The 22374-nt window shown below is 30.5% G+C and overlaps 1 protein-coding gene across 3 annotated transcripts in view; it reads left to right on the top strand.

Moving 5' to 3' along the window:
- Positions 1 to 22374, top strand: part of LOC145242990 (protocadherin beta-16-like) — a 161568-nt gene that overhangs the window by 123986 nt on the left and 15208 nt on the right. For 2 of the 3 annotated variants that reach the window (XM_080106115.1, XM_080106116.1), the window contains exon 3: positions 1040 to 1163. In XM_080106115.1, coding sequence (XP_079962241.1) covers positions 1040 to 1163 — 124 coding nt within the window. Of the gene's footprint in view, positions 1 to 1039; positions 1177 to 22374 lie in introns of all 3 variants that reach the window. The other variant, XM_080106117.1, reaches the window with a different exon arrangement.

Genomic DNA, 22374 nt, shown 5'->3' with positions numbered 1-22374 from the left:
GATTTTTTCAATTTTGACCCATTTTTGACCATTAAAAACTATTTTAACAGGCTAAAGACCCATAAAAGAACGGCCCCTAAAAAATCCAAGCTTTTGAGACTCCTAGCGCTGCTCCATGACTTTTCGTTTTGGAAAAGATAATGTTTGAAAATATGAAGACAGACAGACATATAGCCTTTTATATATTAGATCAAAAGAAGGTAGAATTATCACTTCCACTTTATGGTTGGTGTGATGAGAACAATATGGCTCATGAATCAAATAAAACAGAAATCTCCTAACTATGGCCCACGGACCAGATCCAGCCCATGGAGTTCTTATGGAAAACATAAAAATATCTAGGAAAAATTTTTTAAATGAAAATGTGAAAGCGCAAACTGGTTTTTCTTTTTGTCTAGAAAATAATTTAAAAAATGAGGTTTGGAAAAAAACAAAAAACAGTTTGGCTAACAAGCAAAACAGTATAAAACATGCCCAGGTTAATTATTTTTTTTTGGCCCACATAGCTCTAAAAAGTCAGCAATATACCCCCTCCTTACACACACACACACACACACACACACACACACACACACACACAGACCATTCAAAAACTTTGGAGATCCTTGAAATAAAGGTTAAATTCGAAATTCTATAGAAGTTCTTGAATTTAATATAAATATTCCCTACTTAGATAAGATGCACCTTAAGAAGGTAGGGGTTTCTATTCACTGAAATGCTTTATAAATTACTGTTACTGGTCCCGCAACTCACCAGTAAGACAGGAACACTGTATGGTAGACCAGTTAGCTCTACTTGGTGCGGATGGGGGCAACTTCCTGAGTAACTGTCCAATCAAAGATGTTGTTGGATCACTTCTTCTGTCTACTTTTCCCCTAGATTGTTCCTTGCAGGAGATGGTCTTTGCAAGTTCTTTTTGAACATATTACGTGCCCATACTATCTAAGTTTCCTCTATTTCACCGTAGTCATGAATTACTTTTTGCTTAATGAAGACAACTAACATGTTTTTTTTTTTCTTCCTATTTTGCTTTTCATAGGAAATCTCTGGCAAATCTCGTGGCAAAGACTCAGAGCGTAAGCAATTCATGACCCCTGACTGTCACAGTAAAAGGGATGATGGCTGGAGCAGAGGTGGCTCCGGGCACAGTCGAGAGGAACCAAGTGAGTACGAAATGTAACTATTCTATATTTTGTATATTGTGCTTTTTTTTTTTTAATCTTCATTTTTTTTTCTAAACTTCTCGTTAACACTTGCACAGTGACGGACAATCTATAATTTGCCAGAAGACTGAAAATACATCAGACATTTTGAAGATTTTGTTGCAACTTTACCATAGTGTATCGGCCTACCCAATTGTGTATTTTCAAACAAAGGCATTTCAGAGAAAAACATTATCACGTGTCATGTCAAAATTAGTATAAATTCCAAAAATTTACGAAACATCATCCAGCAGAAGACGTGCTAGAGCTAAATTTTCGAGAATATTCAATATGGCTGAATTGAAAGCAGTTATCTCCCCCTGGCTTCAAGCATCTGAAGGGTTAATTTATAGTGAAATTGCAACTTTTTAAAAAGTCGGTTTTTACTTATAATTATTTTTCTGCTGGATCACTTTTCATAATTTTTGGAATTTATACTAATTTCGACATGACACGCGAGTATGTAATAATGTTTTTCTCTGAAACGCATTTTTTCGTAGACACAGTAAAGTTGCCCCAAGAATTCTGTCATTAAGCATCTTGACATATTTGGCACCATCTTTTCTGGTGCTCCCCAAAATAAACAGGATCTTGAAGAGATGGTAGGAAATTGTTTATGTTCACATATTTAAATAGATGATATCATGCTTTTTGTTTTTGGCACTCTGCTTTATCTATTACTTTTATTTTTTGGAATCCTTTGATATGAGGCTTCATAATTTGTGTATTGATGTTTTTGTGAACTGTTATCCTCATCTGCATAGTTGTTGTTGTTTCAACACATTTCAACTATTCCTCTCGCCTTATGAACTATCTGAACAAGGCCAGAAACGTAGTGAAACCACAACAACTATAAAGATGAGGATAACAGTCTGCAAAAAAAACAAAATCAATACACTCAGGTTTATGTAGGTAATGCCATAAAAATAAACGGTTAGTTTAATTCACAGGGCTGGGAATAAACAAAGCAAACCATAAGTGAATGAAACGTGTTGCAATATTTTTCATCCATAATGGGAGTACAGTCCCTCACAGTTGGGAGATTCTTTTTATAAACGCTGCTGCTAGAAACTGACAAATCAAATTAATTCACATTTTGCTAACAACCAATCAGAAACCAGAATTGCTCCATAAAAATTAAACATTTTCTGTAGCAACCTTGCATATGTTTTCTTCGTGCCAACACGGGAAGAATCTTTTGCTCTGTGGCTACAAAAATTATAAAGTCAGGAACCTGAACAAAAGAACTGTCTACTGAGAACCAGTGACCTCCAGGACTTGTATAGAACAACTAACCATTGGAAACTGTTCTGAAACTAAACATGGCTTCCAACTCAATTACAACCTATTCAGGTCCTGGATATGACCTTAAACTATATCCGATGGTGAGGCCCCAGCTTGCAGGTTTTGGGGAGTGTGGAGTCACCCCTTAATTGCCATTGCTCCCAGATCCACTCTGACCCGGAGTGGTAGTACCTGTTAGGGTCCCAACTATGGGTTAAATAGAAACTGACTGGAAACAAATATATACATATTCTATTAAAAACCTACTCTTCACAATCACTGGATTCAGCATTAAATGACCTGAAAACAAAAACAACCAATCAACAAACTATTCAGCTTTTTCAAGCCACATGATTCATTGGTCAAGCAGTCAGACGACACTTGCATTTAAAGATCGCTTTTCTGGAGATTTACAAAATATCTGCATCTTGCAACACGAGGCAGTCAAAGTATACCATAGTTTGTTTTTTTTTTAGTTTTTTTTTATCTGAAACCAGATCCGCAGCCTCCTAATTTCTTCCTGTTGCAATTAAATTTCTATCAATAATTTACTTCCAGTTTATTTTTGGTCTTCCTTTTCTTTTTATATCAGGGTTCCATTGGAGTACTTGGTTGGCAATTCTCTGAAGGCCAATCTTAGGTTATGTCTGAGCCAGCCTAGACGTCATTCGCAGATTTATTGATGATACTACATGTTGGTTAGTGTAATCTCTGACTTTTTGGTTGGTAATATGATCGCTCCATTCAAATCCTAGAACCGTGTTTAGGCACTTGGAATAAAGAGCATCTAATTTCTAATTTTTAGTTAAAGGCAACCCACATCTTAATTTTCTGAAGACACAGTATCAAATCCTGTACATTTTTTATTTTGTTTTCTTTTTTGCTTTTTTTTTTTTTTTTTTTACATAGGCATCACCACACTATCAAGGCCAAGAGGCCACTCAAGGATAAGGGTTAAATGTACATTACAAATTCGACAATATAGTAATCATTAGTACTGAAAATTTGGTAAATTTGATAACTTATATGGAACGGCTCATCAAGAACTTATTTACGTTAGACTTGAAGACAACCATATTGTAGTCAGCCGGAAAACAGGGAAACGGAAGACAATTCCACAGGCGTGCAGTTCTAACAAAGAAGCTTTATTCATGGAATCTACGTTTAGGTTTAGGCACAGATAAAGAGTGGGGGGAATTATTGATAGTGTTTACAGCTAGACGAGTGTTTCTTGTGAAAGTTTGGCGAGGGGGGACCATAGATTGAAGCTCAGTCGAACACTTTCCATGAAAATAACGATACATCAGAGACAAACTTGCAACATCTCTTCTGTGAGATAGAGGTTGCAAGGAAGAGAAAAGGACATCTCCTACGAGGCTACGAAGTCTATTTTGAACTCTATCGAGGCAGGACAAGTCCTTTCTAGCAGCTCCTGCCCAGATGTGGCAACAGTATTCCATCCTTGGATGTACCTGGCTCTTATATAGATAGAGAATAGCATCAGCAGTGAGATATCTACCGGATCGATAGAAAGATCCCACCATTTTTCCAGCGGCCTTGGCAACAGATTTGATGTACGTGTTCCATTTAAGATCAGGAGTAATGGTCAAGCCAAGAAGCTTGTCAAAACTTGAGGCCTCCTGAAGACGAGAGCCATTCATTTCAATTGATGCCAGATGTGGATCAGAATGTTGATGATGTAAAGAGAGAAGCTTGGTTTTAGATGCATTAAAAGTAACCAGCCACTCCTTACCCCATTGTACTAAGTGCTCAAGATCAGAGGAGAGAGAATTGGAGAGAACTTGGTCGTTTACTGTCTTAGATGTGCTACCATAAATGGTAGTGTCGTCAGCATAGATGTCTACAAATGATGTGAGGATGTGATTTGGAAGATCATTAATATAGATCAGGAAAAGAGTTGGGCCCAGGATGGATCCCTGAGGGACACCGGCATTAATACTGTGAGCTTCTGATTTTTGCCCCTCAACTACTACTCTTATGAACCTATCAGAAAGAAATGATTTAATAATTGAGAAGACATTTCCAGCAATACCATAGCTAGAGATCTTATGAAGTAAACCTTTATGCCATACTCTATCAAAGGCCTTAGATATGTCAAGAGCAATTGCCCTAGAAAGGTTGCCTCCGTCGAGAGATTTGCTAATCCTATGAGATATAACTGTAAGCACATCTGCTGTAGATCTAGCAGAACGGAAACCATATTGAGTGTCACTAAGAAGGTTATTTTTGTTGAGATGGTTGATTACTTCTCTATTTAACACAGATTCCAGCAACTTACTCATGACGCACAGGAGACTTATTGGCCTGTACTGAGAGGGGGATGAGCGATCACCTGAATTCTTAAATACAGGGCATACTGATGAAATTTTCCAGGGAGATGGGAAACTATTCTCCTTAAGACAACGTTTAAACAGTTTTGTAAGTATGGGCGCTAGTTCAGGTTGAAGTTTTTTGAGTACTATAATAGGAATACCGTCAGGGCCAGTTGCTTTACTGGAATCAAGGTTTTTGATTAGCTTGGCAACATCACGTACAGATATACGTATATCACATAGTGTGTTTTCTGATACAGGAGGAAATATTGGGGGTTGGCAGCCTTGATCGTAAAGGGTAGACTTAACTGCAAAGTTCTTGACAAAGAGTTTGGCTTTGTCTGATGCTGACGAGATTACCTCAGGTCCATTGATAATAGTTGGGATGGAGTACACGCTTCTGTGCTTACTCCCCAAAATAATTTATTTAATGGCAAACAAAAGTATCAACAAAATAGCAGTTTAATACATAATATATTCCCAGAAATAGAAATTCCAATACTAAGTTAATATCAGCAAGTTCATCATATTCAATACTGGATGCAATTCTTGAGTAGATTATGCTTACATTACCATTAAAAATAAAGATTCATCACAGAGCTTGGAGGTTGAATTACTGATACACTCTCTCTTTCTGAGGCACACATTCAAATTCTGTGTGAGCCTTTTTTTTTTCTTTTTTTTTTAATTTGTCATTTTTTTCATTTAATTCTAGCTTCATGAGTGAAATCAACCGTTTATTTAACAGTTAAAAAAAAAAAAAAAGTATTACATATGGAAATAGGAATACTAACAAAAAAGCAATTTCATACATATTATACTGTTGGAAATAAGTTATAATGCTTACTTTAGATAAGTAAATATGTAGGAAAACTGTTAGGTAAATAGTTAAGGACATATATATATATATATATATATATATATATATATATATATATATAAATGGATAGTCCTTAATCCGCGGAGTTTCAAAGAAATACTTTCCTTCTCATCAGAGGGTAGGAATTAGCAAAATGCGGGATCGGATTTTGCATGCAGAAGGATAAAACAACAAGTAAGTCAAAGATCTTACTTGTAAACAAAAAAAAAAAAAAAAAAAAAAAAAAATGTGAAGCAGAGGGAATATGGTGAAGAAAAAGGTGATGGCGCATGAATGGATAGTCTGGTGGAAGATAAAAAATCCAGTGACGGTAAAATCCAAATGTAAAACTTTTTATTTTATATATATATATATATATATATATATATATATATATATATATATATACTAATATATACCGACTATAGACTACACCGAGGAAGACTGAAGGATCGGTCGAAAATTATATACTTATGAAAAAAGTTTTTTAATTTTTTTTCATAATATTATTATTTTGTATTCCTGCACGTCACCAATTAAAAACGAATAAAGAAAAGTTATAAGCTTTTATACTTTTCGCATTCTTTTTTATTCATATATATATATATATATATATATATATATATATATATATATATATATATAGAGAGAGAGAGAGAGAGAGAGAGAGAGAGAGAGAGGGGATGTTTTTTAGAGGCAGCAAACTTAAAATTTACAACTATTTTCTTTAATTGCAGATTTGGCAACTATCAGTTATTTTTAATTCAGCTTGGTTTGGCAATTCATCGTACGGTTTAAACAGGACGGAACTACATGAATTACACCACACAATATGATTAATTTACTGAGAAAAATATTTGATGAACAAAAGATTTCACTAAATGGACCTATCAACTGGCCACCTGATTCTTGCGATTTAACCCCATTAGATTATTTTCTGTGGGAATGTGTAAAGTCCCATGTCTTTGCTGATAAACCAAACACAATAGACTACTTGGAAGACAATATTCGATGCGTAATTGCCTGTACATCTTGATTTAATGCGTGGTTGTGAAAATTGGGCATCTAAATTATGCTATATAATATATATATTACTTTTGTGCATGTGCAAAATTAAACATTCATAGCTCAAAGTCACTTAATTTTTAACCTTTCATATTCATCTCTCAGTAGCTCAGACTAAAAGACACTGGAGAGATAAATAATGATTCAAGCTGGTTTCAATTCTAGTGGATGGTACCATGCGAGTTCTTTTTTTTTTATAACTTTTGAAATCATTTCTATACATTGGATGATAATCAGTAGAGAATTGGCTCTATAATAATAGATGAGAAATCGGCATGAATTAAAATATAATATTTATGTGTATTTTATGACTGGAGAACTCTGGGCAGCCTGCTAGTTTTAATTTGAAGTTCACTGCCTCTAAAAATGCAAACCTACATACATATATATAATTTCCAGAATGTGAGAGATTATTTATAATTATTTACACAGCCAAACAACGTTGCAGCCCGTATGAGGGCAAAACTCTAGTTTTGGACTTCCGGTTCATTGGCTGCCATGATTCTTGTGGGTCTGCGACGTTGTTTGGCTGTAGAAATAATTATATATATATATATATATATATATATATATATATATATATATATAAGGACTCCGTTTAGTCTAAAAAAATCAATGGATACACCTTATAAGGGTGTGTGTATTGAAAATCTGTAGTACCTATATACTATGCCTCCCCACGGGACAGAGTTAGACACCAGGGTCGTTTTTTAACGTGGAGAAAAGGTACAAAAATAAAAATTGTCTCAGTCGTGAAGGATTTCTCCTCCACCGAAAGAGAACAAGAAATAGAAGTGCAGCATCTGAAGAACAGATACTACACTTTGATCTTGTCCCGGAGGCCAAGAAATTGAAAATCTGTAGTAAAGCAAAGGTGAGCAATCACTAACTGCATTTCTCCTGGATGAGAAACAAAACTAAGGGAGATAAGTAGGTAAATACAACTAAAATAGTTTCCATTAAACAATGGAGAAGTTCATGTTCCTATCTATTTGCCTTTTTTCATTTATTTTGTTTACCTTTTCTCCACGTTAAAAAACGACCCTGGTGTCTAACTCTGTCCCGTAGGGAGGCATTGTAAATAGGTACATTTATAGAGATTTTTGATTTTCCGATTGTCTCCCCTGATGTGTGCTCTTCAAACTGAAAGCAAAATAATTTCTCACGTGACAATAATGTACATCCATTATGCAATTATCTTATACTTGTTCCTCTTGACTTGCTTCCCCACGAGGGCAGAGTTCCACACAAGGTCGGTTTTTAATGTGGGGAAAATCCAGCTCCCCAAAAAGGGGTACTCTGGATAGGAACAAAAATAAAAATTGTCTCAATCTTTTTTTTTTTTTTTTTTTTTTTTTTTTTAATCAATTTTCACCCCATACAAGGCACAGTGCCACTTTGAAGCAGGGGCTACTATCAGGGACTTAATTTGGAGGAGCATTATGAAGGGAGATGAGTAGAAAGATGTTTGTTAACATTACACTTGAACTTCTGCATATCATTGCAGTTGGGAAAGCAGAATCCCGGAAGGGAGTTCCAAAAACTTGCAGTTCTGGGGAAGAAATTATTGGAGTAAAATGCTTTCTTACACTTAGGGATCTCTACTGTAAAGGGGTGGGACTTAGTTGCTTGTCGGGTTTGTCGGGGGTAGTCACGTCGAGGAGGTACAAGTGCTTGTAGTTCGTCAGAGCATTCACCATTAAAGTATTTGTAGAACAGGCAGAGGGATGCAATATCTCGTCAATGGGACAGAGGCTGAAGCCTAGATGACAGTTCAGGACTTAACAGGTTGGCGACTCTCTTTTAAACCCTGTCCAGGAGTGAGAGACAAGCAGCAGATGCACCAGCCCAAACGTGACAACAGTACTCCATACATGGGTGAATGGTGGTCTTATAGAGGTACAGGATACTTTCAGGCGTAAGTAATTTTCTAGTACGGTAGAGAGAGAGAGCCCACCTTCTTTGCAGCAGCCTTGGCAATGCTCTCAATGTATCTATTCCAGTTCATGTTCCCTGTAAACGTTAGGCCGAGGAGTTTAAAGGAAGTACTTTCAAGTAATGTGTTCTTAGCCATTGCTATTAATGGTAGAGAAGGTTTCTTGTAGTTATTGAAGGATTACTCCTTCACTGATCGAGGGCAGAAAAGGTGAAGTATAGCATCAGAACAGATACTACACTGTGGTCTTGGCCGAAAGGTCAAGAACATTAATGGAAAGTGCATATCGGTGAAAGGCTAACAGTGTAATAAATAAAAACTGCATCATAAAAATATTAATAATAACTAACGAGACCTGTGGAACTTCCACAGGGAACTCATTCATATGTAATATATTGATGTTGGCATTCTGTAGAGGTTCAGTGTAAATGGAGATGCTCTGATATTATTGTAGATTTTTTGTTCAAACTGCAAAAGTATTTATCTAAGCTAGCAGGGACGCCCGGCGTAGCCTGGTCGTAAAGTCTGCTTAAATATGATATTTTAATTCTTTCAGATTTTGTATATATTATTATAGACTCAATGTTACATTGATTTTTTATATATTATAATGTTGTGATTTCAAAAATAAAAAAAATATATCCAGATGACTTAGGTGCATCAACTTGAATTGAAACTAAAACCAAATCTTATGAAAAAAATATAAGTATATATATATAACTTGAGTGCCATCAGCTATAATCGAAACCGAAACCAAAACTTATCAAGAATTGTTGGTAAAATGATTTATTACAAGAAATGGAACGTCATAACAATTAAACAACAGTCACTCGGATGTTAGCGTGACACACAAAATAAATAACACACATGTTATCATAGAACATATTGCCTGTTCTACAAGTATTTTAATGGTGAATGCTCTGCCGAACTGCAGACACTTGTGCCCCCACGACATAGACACCCTCGACAAACCCGACAGGCAGCTAAATCCCACCCACACACAGTAGAGATCCTTAGATGTAAAAGATCTTTTTACTCCAGTAGTTTCTTTTCCAGAACCGCTAAACTCTGGAATTCCATTCCAGGTCCCTGCTTCCCCAACTGTACTGACATGCAGAAGTTCAAGTGTAACACGAACCGACATCTTGCTGCCCAAATCCCAACATAGTACCCCAGTAGTTTTTGCCCCTGATAGTAGCCCCCTACACCAAAGTGGCAATGTGCCTTGTTTGGGGTGAAAATGTAATAAAAGAAAAAGAAATATTAATATGAAGATGCATAGTTTTTTCAATTTATAGTTTACAGCATCTTACAAGTTACAACTCAGAATGATAATTCTGAGTTGTAACTTTTTATTTTTGTCTCTAAATGATGAATCAAACTTTGCCTGAAAAAAAAAAAATAAAGCCAGAAATCTAGTCTCAAAACTATTTGTCTAACTACCAAAAAAATAATATTTTTGGTCCTCCAATGAAGGAGAGATTGGACCTAATAATTCATTCCCGTTTGTCTATTCTATAGTTTTCACTTTTCTCAATAATCACGCCTTGGATTTAAAAAATTTTTTTACGCAAACATTAGTCATGATGAAAGTAAATTTTTGCATGAACAGATTTTTTGGATAACTCTAAATCAGCATTATAATATTATTACTGCTTCTAATATTAATAGTAATAATAATAAGCACCTACAAGTTAAAAATAACGACAAAACAAATAAACGCCCACGAGTTTAAAACAAAAATAAAACACGCCTATAACTTAAAAATAAAAAAAAAATTGCGTGTGAATTAAAAAAAAAAATATTGGAAAAATCCTATCAAATTTTACACATGAAGCATTCTTGACATAAAAGGTATCGTAAAATGCTCCAAATTATTTTATTACTAGTAATATTATTATCAGTACTAATCAACCATAATTTTTCATTCATTTAATGTGCAAAGAATAAACACACATACGATTGCCATTTAAAAGGGAAAAAGTCAGCGAGAATTTAGGGGACTATGTACGAAGAGAAACTATACAGGGGAAAAAGCGTGGAGGTCTGACCAGTGTCTGTCCAAGGCCACCTTGAAGCCCTGTAGTTTGGTCTGATTTATGATCTCATTGGGTAGCTGGTTCCTAAAAGATGCTTCTTGAACTGAGAACGCTGCTTGGCGTCGAAACCTCCAGAATTGTCGAAGGTAGACCTTTTTCGCATGCCCACAGAGCCCATGATTTGGGGTAGGGGAGAAGAACAGGTCCTAGTCTAAACTGCACCATCCATGGAAGATGTTGTGGGCGAGGCAGACCTTTTTTGCATGCCCACAGATGCGCATTATGTCTCTGTTTCAGAATATATTTCTTTTCCGTTTTATTTTACTTCGGTCGAAGTCCTCAGATATCAAAGGGCTCATTTATTTGGACTAACACTTGATATCTATAGGAGATACATAGATATTCAAATATTTCATTTAAGCTCCTTTCTCAAATGCTGGGTCAGTAAAGAAGTGCAGGATATTAATTTTCCTTTCATCAATTGACCAGTTAATCACATTATTGTATATCTTTCTTGTAGTCTCTTGGTCTTGCCAGATTCCATGGCATGAATTCATCTAGTCTAGGCAACGTCACTTGAAGCAGGTAGCACCATTTCTTATACAAACCAGTTTGAGGGTAGCCATATTGAGAAAATCTTATTATGTGATTTTGAATAATCAGTCACTTGTGGGGGGAAAGTGTCATCATACCAAATGGTCCTGATAAACCTCTGTACAGAGAAGCCTTATACACTTGAGGATAGTGTCTGGTAGGCATTCAAGTCTTCACGTGTGTGTGTGTGTGTTGGGTGGGTGTGTGTAAACACAGCATAGATAATTTGAATACATAACATTAGGAGCAGCTGATTTTAAATGAGAATTGCTTATGGTCACTTGATTTAAAGTATAAAAACCAACCATTAACATAAAGCTCATGTCTTAAATTCCATATGTGGATGGGCGAGATTTCAGACTCATGTTGAGCAGAATAAATACAAGGGAGATAACTCAGGTAATTCTGTCACAAGAACAACAAAGCTATATGCATCAAGCAATTATGCATAAAATAACATTTTAGCATTTGCTTCACTTGAAATAATTCAAGTAAGGAAACTGAACATTATCGGTTGTGTTCACATAACAGTAAATTAAATTTACTTGTAGCTTTATAAAATTAAATAACCTATGTAATCTTCATTGTTTTACAAGAAATAATGGGTTTGTATTACTGTACACATAGATTCGAAAAAGGTGTCAAAAAACAAATATATAACAAATAAATGTTATCAAAGGCAAGATAAGTTACTTTTCTACCAAACTGGATATAATTTTCGTGTTTTTATTCAATTTAACATGTTTATTCAGCTCGAAAAGCATGCAGTGTTTACCGATGTATTGGAAAATTCAAAATGGCGGCCGTCTCTCTCTTTAACACGGTAAGTTCGGGAAAGGGTGTTATAAATAATAAACTAGACAAAATACTATTAAAAACCACCGAATATATGTCAAGTTATGTCACGGTAACATATAGTGAGCGAATTTCTAACAGTATTTTGTCTAGTTTATTATTTATTACACCTTTTTCCAAACTTACCATGTTAAAGAGAGAATCGGCCGCCATTTGAATTTTCCAATACATCGGTAAACACTGTATGCTTTTCGAGCTGAATAAACATGTTAAATTGAATAAAAACACGAAAATTATATCCAGTTTGGTAGAAAAGTAACTTATCTTGCCTTTGATAACATTTATTTGTTATATATTTGTTTTTTGACAACTTTTTCGAATCTATGTGTACAGTAATACAAACCCGAAATAATTACCAAGGGTTGGAATTAATGATCGAAATGTATAGGGAAGATAATTTTTATTTCTACAGCTGGAAAGTTGTGTAAATAAAACAGTGTTTATTCTTATTAAACATCTAGTTTCATTGTGAATACGGATTTATCTCCCTTGTCCTAAAAGGCAGCTAAATAGTACCACATAACATAACATAGTTACATTCATTTAAATCTATATGCATTTCTGTTTATTAATTCTTTAAAAAAAAAAAAAAGGATCTTATTGTATGTATTTTGTATCATACTGCTGCTGATTTAATTTTTTTTATTAGTTTATTTTAGATTATTTATGTTTTTGTTTGTTTTCTGCATCTTGGCTGCTGACACAACGGTTCTTGCCAGATCACCAAAGTTAAGCATCGTTGAGCCTGGTCAGTACCAGATGGGTGATCATTTGGGAAGGGTAGTTGCTGTATGTACTGCACCGTGCCATAGAAATTACCAGGTTGGTAACCGGAGGCGCATTAATTCATTGGGAGAGATGCCCCCTCAGTCTTCATTAAAACATGTATCTAGGAGAAGCTAACTCTGATGTAAAAATCTGCGATCTACTGTATACTCTGTCCTATGGCAGTCATCTGCACCATTAAAGGTCAGCAGTAATACCAAAAAGTGTGGTTGGTTCTACACAAAGCCTTCACCACAATAAACAAATCATCTGTGTGGATTTCCAAGCAACTTGGTTGTTGTGGTGGAAGCTCATACATCAAAATCGACAGGAGGGTCCTAAGGCTGTTGCTATTTTCTTACAATTTCAGCCACTTGTAATCTAACTTCTTATAGTTAACCCAAAAACTTTGAACTTTATTTTCTTATTTCTCAATCCATTGGGGTGCACTGCATTCTTTCTGCATTTGATATCTAGTGCAGGTGCAAAACTAATTTTCTTACACCTGGCATCTTTTTTAATCTGCGTGAATTACAAGATGAAAGTAATTATTCCATTGTGAGCAAACTAGTTTGTTAGGCAACAAGGTTCTGCATGTAATGCATCAACAATCTGTTTACGCTGCACCTGCTGGTTGTAGTCTCACTTTATTTTGAGACTATAATTGGATAGACTACACTTTGAATTACATATTCACAAGGAATAAAAATAATATAATGCATTTACAAATTAGGCACAAGGTCATCAGAATAGTGGGAAGGAGACAGAGATCTCTGTTTATCTTATTCTTAACTGAACACTATTGCATGAGGAACTAATTAGAGGCTTGAGTGGTGTCACTGTAGTTTTGTCCCTGAACAAAGAAGCCATGCTATCGGACACCGTTTGTGTGGTATTTTATCTTAACTGAATAGTTTTAACCAATTAGTTAAACCCCATAAAAATAATTTAAAAAGCTACCTGGCAAATATACCCAGTGAACCAAGTGCAAGGGAGATTCAAACAATTGCATTTAAAGGGTTGATTAGAATCTTAAAAGATCTCTTGGTTGGAATTAATGAGAGAGCCGTCATTCTCAGTTTGAATGAACGTATGAGAAAATTGAAAAAAAAAAACAAAAAAAAAGACAAAAAACAAAAAAAAACAAATAAACAAAAAAAAACAAACAAACAAAAAAAAATCCCCCCAAAAAAAGACAAAAAAAAAACAAACCAAAAAAACTACAAAAAAAAAACAAGCATTTTCTATGTGCAATAGGTGTAAATATTCATTCACTCCAACTGCACATAATCAACTTGATCGAGATGAAAACTACGAGTACATCACATACAAAAGTTGCCATTTTTTTTAGAGCAGCATTTTGCATCATTTAATAATGCCAAATATACAATTTGAATTCTAATAGACATTTACCAACATCTGCTAAAACTTAAATAAAACCAACACCATTAGACCAATGACAAAGAATATTCAGTTGAAATCTCATGAACAACATTAAAAGAAAAACAGGAATAAAAAAAAAATGAATAAAATTATCTCGTTTCTGAGATGAAGAACTTTCGATGTTATCAGCTGTTCCATGTAGGTGTGATGTAACACATACTCAGTGTGGATGACTCAGCACTTTCAACGGTTAGAATCATTTAAAAAGGCTGCCTGTCTTTATCAGCGTTCCTTCTACTTGAATTGACCGTGCCAAATATATCATGCTAGTATAAAATACTAAAAACCATGCAGTTATCTCCCCTTGATCATCATTTTCTGTTTCACATAAATCATAAGAAATGTCATTCATTGGTTTCATATACATTAATAATAATATGCATCATATATATATATATATATATATATATATATATATATATATATATATATATATATATTTGTCTTTACATAAGCAGTAGTTTGGTGCTACACAGTCAAGAGCATGTTTCGGTCTACCAGATTTTGAATTCCGTTTTCGGAAATAAGGATTGTTGCCTGATGAGGTCTCTAGTTGGTAAATACTGGTAGACCGAAACATGCTCATGACTGTGTAGCAACAAATAACTGCTTATGTAAAGACAAATGTAACTTGCTCTACTTCTGTATTGAGCACTCTCGTATGAACCTCGTTATATTTCACTGGTTAACCTACCTTTGGAAAATAGCAACCTCAAATTTATATATATATATATATATATATATATATATATATATATATATATATATATATATATATATAAGTAAATTCTTGGTACAGCAAAATGGAAGGAGAAATTTCAGAGGAAACATAATTTAATTTAAATCAAAAAGATCAAAGAAACAAAAAAACGGGCAGGTGGAATTGTTAAAATTATCCTTAAGGCCTTATCGTCTGACCCGCTAAGAGGAAACGTCAGAATGATAAATTAAAAGCTAAGAATCGAATGAGGAAAGAGGGAAATCGGTTTCAGTTGGAAAACCAGTGAGAGAAAAAAAAAAATAATAAATATAATTTTCACTGTTCAGGTGGTTTTAAATCAGTAAATATTTCCAACTGATGTTTCAAAATCTTGTGTCTACACAGGCTAGGTCGAGAGTTATTAATAACTAACGCCTCAATGATATTGAGATGATAGTTTGACCTAGCACTGTATAAAACAGAAAACCATATATATATATATTTTTTTTTACTAGCAAGACGGCTAACCGGTGTTGCCCAGTCATAAAATACACTTAAATATGATATTTTAATTTATGCAAATTTCATTTTTATTATTACAGAGGAAATTCTCTATTTATTATTATAATAGACCCAATATATATAGTAATGATTTTAAAAGTGAAAAAAAAAAAAAAAAAAATGTCTTTCCAGCATTAGTTGTTACTTAATGCTTCAGCCACTGTCGTTATCAACTGAGCTATCATCAGATGGATAAAAAAAAATAAAAGCTAAAAATTAAGTGGCTTCAAGCTAAAAATGTGTATGTATGTATGCTCTGAAGTGAGTCAATTTACTCCCATCAAGGTTAACTGTTTATTTATTTATTTGACTCCTTAGCAGCTATTTTTACAGGCTAAAAACCAAGTAAAAAATGAGCCACATGTCCAAATACCCTATATATATTAGCAAACGAAAAAAATGATTTTAAAAAATCATAATTTCTACCAAATGGTTAATTTGAAAAAGTATTGGTGGACAGAACGGCAAAAAATAAGTTTACAACTTTCATTAGTAAATAATCATTTTCTTTCAAATTTGAATTTTACTCAATCATTAATACAGAATTATTTTAGCTTATTTTTTTAATTAATAATAAAATTTAAGAATAAACTGAGTAATGTAATTGCTGAAGTTGACTTTTTGAACAACATTTTATAAACATTTTATTGCAAAATCTAAGGAAAAACATTAGTAAACAAACGGCATCAATAATTTAAAAATATTATTGAACTAGCATTTCAGCCCGGCGTTGCCCGGGTGTTTGGAAGTGTATGTTGAGCAAAAAAAAAAAATGTGGTAAATTTTTTAAACTTTGATCTCTATTATGACCCCTTAACATTTATTGTTTTGGGCTCCAATCAAGTTATTAAGTTAGATCCATGTCCAAGGAACCTATATCTAAAATTTCAAGTGTTTAGACCCACAATTGTCAGAGGAGTTTGGTAGAGTTCTCAAAGGTCAAATCGTTGAACTTTTACCCCTTAACAGACAAATTTCTGGACGAAAACCGATCACATAGATGTTTCCAAATCTCGGTACCCTGTATATCAAATTTCGAGTCTGTAGACTAAAAATTGACAGAGTTATTGTGTAGGGAAATGTATACACACACTCAGACAGACACACATAGACACGTTCACTTTTATAGATAGATAGACTTCCTCTGATTTTGTGAAAATCAGCAGGATTAGTGTTTACATTTAACGGAGACGTTTATTTATACCAAAAATAACTTTTTTTTGTTTATTATGCTATTTTTAGTTTTATAAAGTACATAAATTTTCTTTAAAATTCTGCATTTTAAGATTTTAATTTACTAATTATCGTTGAAATAGTTTAAAAAACTGATAATTATTTTTTCCAGAGATTTTTAAAGTTGATTTATTCTGACTTGAAAATTGAACAAATTGTGTTTTTTTTTTCAACATTTTCACTGTAATTTTTTACCACACAAATATACATTTTTTCTTTTTAGAGATTAACTGTGATCTGTTAGCTTCCAAGTACAATAAAAATTTAGAGATGGACTAAAAACATAATTATGATAAGCCCTTTTAAAGAAGCATAGTGTTATGCTTTATTTTGTCAGCCATTTTTTGCCATACCTAGTAAAAATACCTAAAAAGAAAATTTGACATGAATACATATAAGTAACATTGAATTTACATTTTTATAAAAACATTTTTCAAAAATAAATATCGATGAATTTAAATGTTTATACAACCTTTTTTTTAAAATAAATATCAATAAATTAAAATTTTTATACAAACATTTTTCAAATAAGTATCAATGAATTTAAATTTTTATACAAACATTTTTTTAAATAAATATCAATGATTTTAAATTTTTATACAAAACATTTTTTAAAAATAAATATTAATGATTTTTAATTTTTATACAAACATTTTTTAAAAATAAATATCAATGAATTTAAATTTTTATACAAACATTTTTTAAAATAAATATCAATGAATTCAAATTTTTTACAAAACATTTTTTTAAAAATAAATATCAATAAATTTAAATTTTTAAAAAACATTTTTTAAAATAAATATCAATGGATTTAAATTTTTATACAAAACATTTTTTAAAATAAATATCAATGATTTTAAATTTTTATACAAAACATTTTTTAAAATAAATATCAATGAATTTAAATTTTGAAACAAAACATTTTTTTAATAAATATCAATAAATTTAAATTTTTATACAAAACATTTTTTTAAATAAATATCAATGAATTTAAATTTTCATAAAAACATTTTTTTAAATAAATATCAATGAATTTAAATTTTTATACAAACATTTTTTAAATAAATATCAATGAATTTAAATTTTTATACAAACATTTTTTAAAAATAAATATCAATGAATTAAAATTTTTATACAAAACATTTTTTTTTAATAAATATCAATGAATTTAAATTTTAATACAAAACATTTTTTTTAAATAAATACCAATGAATTTAAATGTTTATACAAAACATTTTTTAAAAATAAATATCAATGATTTAAAATTTTTATTCCAACATTTTTTTAAATAAATATCAATGAATTTAAATTTTCATAAAAAGATTTTTTAAATAAATATCAATGATTTTAAATTTTTATAAAAACATTTTTTTAAAAAATAAATATCAATGATTTTAAATTTTTATACAAACATTTTTAAAAATAAATATCAATGATTTTAAATTTTTATAAAAAACACTTAAAAAAAAATCAATGATTTTAAATTTTTATACAAAACATTTTTTAAAATAAATATCAATAAATTTAAATTTTTATACAAACATTTTTTAAAAATAAATATCAATGATTTTAAATTTTTATAAAAAACATTTTTTTTAAATAAATATAAATGATTTTAAATTTTTATACAAAATTATTTTTAAAATAAATATCAATGAATTTAAATTTTCATAAAAACATTTTTTAAAATGAATATCGATTAATTTAAATTTTTATAAAAACATTTTTTAAATAAATATCAATGAATTTAAATTTTTATAAAAAACACATTTTAAATAACTTTATAAGCCACTTAACTGCAACTGACTATGTTGTCTTAAAATCCAGTTAAATTCTGTGTGATCATTCATACACAAACACTGTTGTTAAACACATTAAACTTGTATACGATAAATTGTTTACATTGTCTATTGTGTCTAAGCATCAAAACAATAAAAAAAGTGCAATTTGTCATTAATCAGTTAAAAAAAAATACTTAAGTTTTTTTCTGATGAGGTTTTATCATCTCATTCATAAAAGATAATGTTGTATATATTAAACATTCTAGGTTGCAAGAACGGAAATCTGGTGAACCCGAGTTTTCTAATGATCAGAATTCTCTCCATTTGCCTTACTGACTGGTTTCAAAGCAATTACTGAACATGGCACCAGATTGGCTGTGGGAGATACCTTAGTCTGCCATTTTATTGCTTAGGGTCTTTACTCTGATCAATGTTATTTCTGGAAGGGAGAGAAAGAAAAGTGATAAGTTCATACCTTTTCTGAGTTCAAGTGGCTTTATGAAATGAACACGAACTTTCCAAACTCACAATCAATACCAGTAACCGATATGCCACCACTATTACTTTAATAATAATAATAATAGTATTAATATATAGATGATGATATTAATAATAATAATATTAGTTATAATAGTAGTATTAATATATAGATGATGCTGATAATAATAATAGTATTAATATATAGATGATGATATTAATAATAATAATATTAATTATAATAGTAGTATTAATATATAGATGATGATGATAATAATAATAATAATAATAATAGTATTAATATATAGATGATGATATTAATAATAGTAGTATTAATATATAGATGATAATAATAATAATATTAATAATAATAGTAGTATTAATATATAGATGATATTAATAATAATAATAATAATAATAATAGTATTAATATATAGATGATGATAATAATAATAATATAATAATAATAATAATAGTATTAATATATAGATGATGATATTAATAATAATAACAACAGTATTAATATATAGATGATGATAATAATAATAGTATTAATATATAGATGATGATATTAATAATAATAGTATTAATATATAGATGATGATGATAATATAATTAATAATAATAGTAGTAGTATTAATATATAGATGATGATATTAATAATAATGATAATAGCATTAATATATAGATGATGATAATAATAGTATTAATATATAGATGATGATATTATTATTAATAATAATAGTATTAATATATAGATAATAATAATAATAGTAGTATTAATATATAGATGATGATATTAATAATGATATTAGTATTAATATATAGATGACGATAATAATAATGATAATAATAGTAGTAATATATAGATAATAATAATAATAATAATAATAATAATAATAATAGTAGTATTAATATATAATGATATCAATAATAATAATAGTATCAATATATAGATGATGATAATAATAATAGCAGTATTAATATATAGATGATATTAATAATAATAAATAGTATTAATATATACATGATGATATTAATATTAATAATAGTATTAATATATAGATGATGATGATAATAATAATAATAGTAGTAGTATTAATATATAGATATTAATAATAATAATAATAATAATAATATATAGATCATGATTATAATAATAATATTAATAGTATTAATATATAGATGATTATAATATTAATAATAATAATATAATAATAGTAATATATAGATGATGATAATAATAATAATATTAATAATAATAGTAGTATTAATATATAGATGCTATTAATAATAATAATAATAATAGTATTAATATATAGATGATGATAATAATAATAGTATTAATTATATAAGATAATAATAATAATAGTAATAATATAGATGATAATATTAATAATAGTAGTATTAATATATAGATGATGATATTAATAATAATAATAGTATTAATATATAGATGATAACATATAATAATAATAATAATAATAATAATAATATATAGATGATAATAATAATATATAGATGATAATAATTAATATATATATAGATGATAATAATAATAATATATAGATGTATAATAATAATAATAATAATAATAATAATAATAATAATAATAATAATAATAATAATATATAGATGATAATATAATAATAATAATAATAATATATATAGATGATAATATAATAATAATAATAATAATATTATATATAGATGATAATAATAATTATAATATATATAGATAATAATAATAATATATAGATGATGATAATAATAATAATAATATATAAATAATAATAATAATAATAGTATTAATATATAGATGATGATATTAATAATACTAATAGCATTAATATATAGATGATAATATTAATAATAATAATATATAGATGATAATATTAATAATAATAATATATAGATGATAATAATAATAATAGTAGTATAAATATATAGATGACGATATTAATAATTATAATTAGCAGGAACGTAGAAATTCCATGGCATGATAAATGTATTGAATAAAATAAAGATGTTTGGATAAAGTTGATATTTTTCTGGATAACACAAAAAAAAATAGTTTTTTGGAAAGAAAAACCAATAATATGCAACAAATATAAGTTTATTAACATTTCTATGAAAATAATGTCCATTGTATTTTAAAAATAGAACTGACCCAAATGAGATAATTTAATAAGTACTAATAAATACTCAGAAAGTAATATTGTGCTACATAGTTCAATACAAATAATAAAATTACTTTGTAAAATTCGATATTTAATTTACTTCTTCAGTCCAACATCTCGTAGTAGACAATGCTCTTTTCTTTACCCTATTTCTTTCAAATGTTCCCCTTTTTACGTAACGTTTTATTGACTTCTTTCTTCAGTGTAGAACCGCTGCATGTCAAATGAATTCCTTTCTAACACGATTACAATGATCATATATTACTACGATATTCAGTAACAAGGCTAGATTAAAGGGAGGTCATTTTTATATTCTTATCCAGGATTGACAAATTAACCTTTTTAAAGTCCAATTTTATGAATTTTGGCCTTCGCTGAAGTATTTTGGTTTTCAAAAATTGTATTCGACCATTTTTCAAAGCGTAACATATGTATTATGCAAAATTTAAAAAAAAAAAAAATTAAGTGCGGTTATTAAGAAAATGTGAATAAATGAATGGATGAACGGGAGTGAATTGCATCATCAACGCTCTGATCCGCATCTGGCATCAATTGGGATGGATGGCTCTCGTCTGGGAGAGGCCCCGTGTTTTGACAAGTTTCTGGGTTGGACCTTTACTCCTGATCTGAAATGGAACACAAGTCTGTTGCCAAGGTCGCTGGAAAAATGGTGGGATCCTTCTACCGCTCCAGAAGATATCTCACCACTGATGCAATTCTCTATCTATATAAAAGCCAAGTACGTCCAAGGATGGAATACTGCTGCCATATCTGGGCAGGAGCTGCTAAAAACAGCCTATACTGCCTAGACAGTACAAAATAGACTTCGTGGCTTAGTGGAGGATGCCCTTTTCTCTACCCTGCAACCTCTCTCCCACAGAAGAGACGTTGCGAGCCTATCCTTGTTTTATCGTTATTTCCATGGCAGGTGCTCGTTTGAACTCCAATCTCTGGTCCCCCCTCGCCAATCTTTCACGAAAAACACCCGTCTAGCTGAATCCACTGTGAAAAATTTCCCCCACTCTTTATCTGTGCCTAAATCAAAATGTGGATTCCATGAATAAAGC

The sequence above is a fragment of the Euprymna scolopes genome, chromosome 21, assembly GCF_053919585.1.
Source record: "Euprymna scolopes isolate OS-2025 chromosome 21, ASM5391958v1, whole genome shotgun sequence".
Lineage (NCBI taxonomy): Eukaryota > Metazoa > Mollusca > Cephalopoda > Sepiida > Sepiolidae > Euprymna > Euprymna scolopes.
Note: the sequence above shows the minus strand (reverse complement) of the source record. Positions and strands in the feature narration are given on the sequence as shown.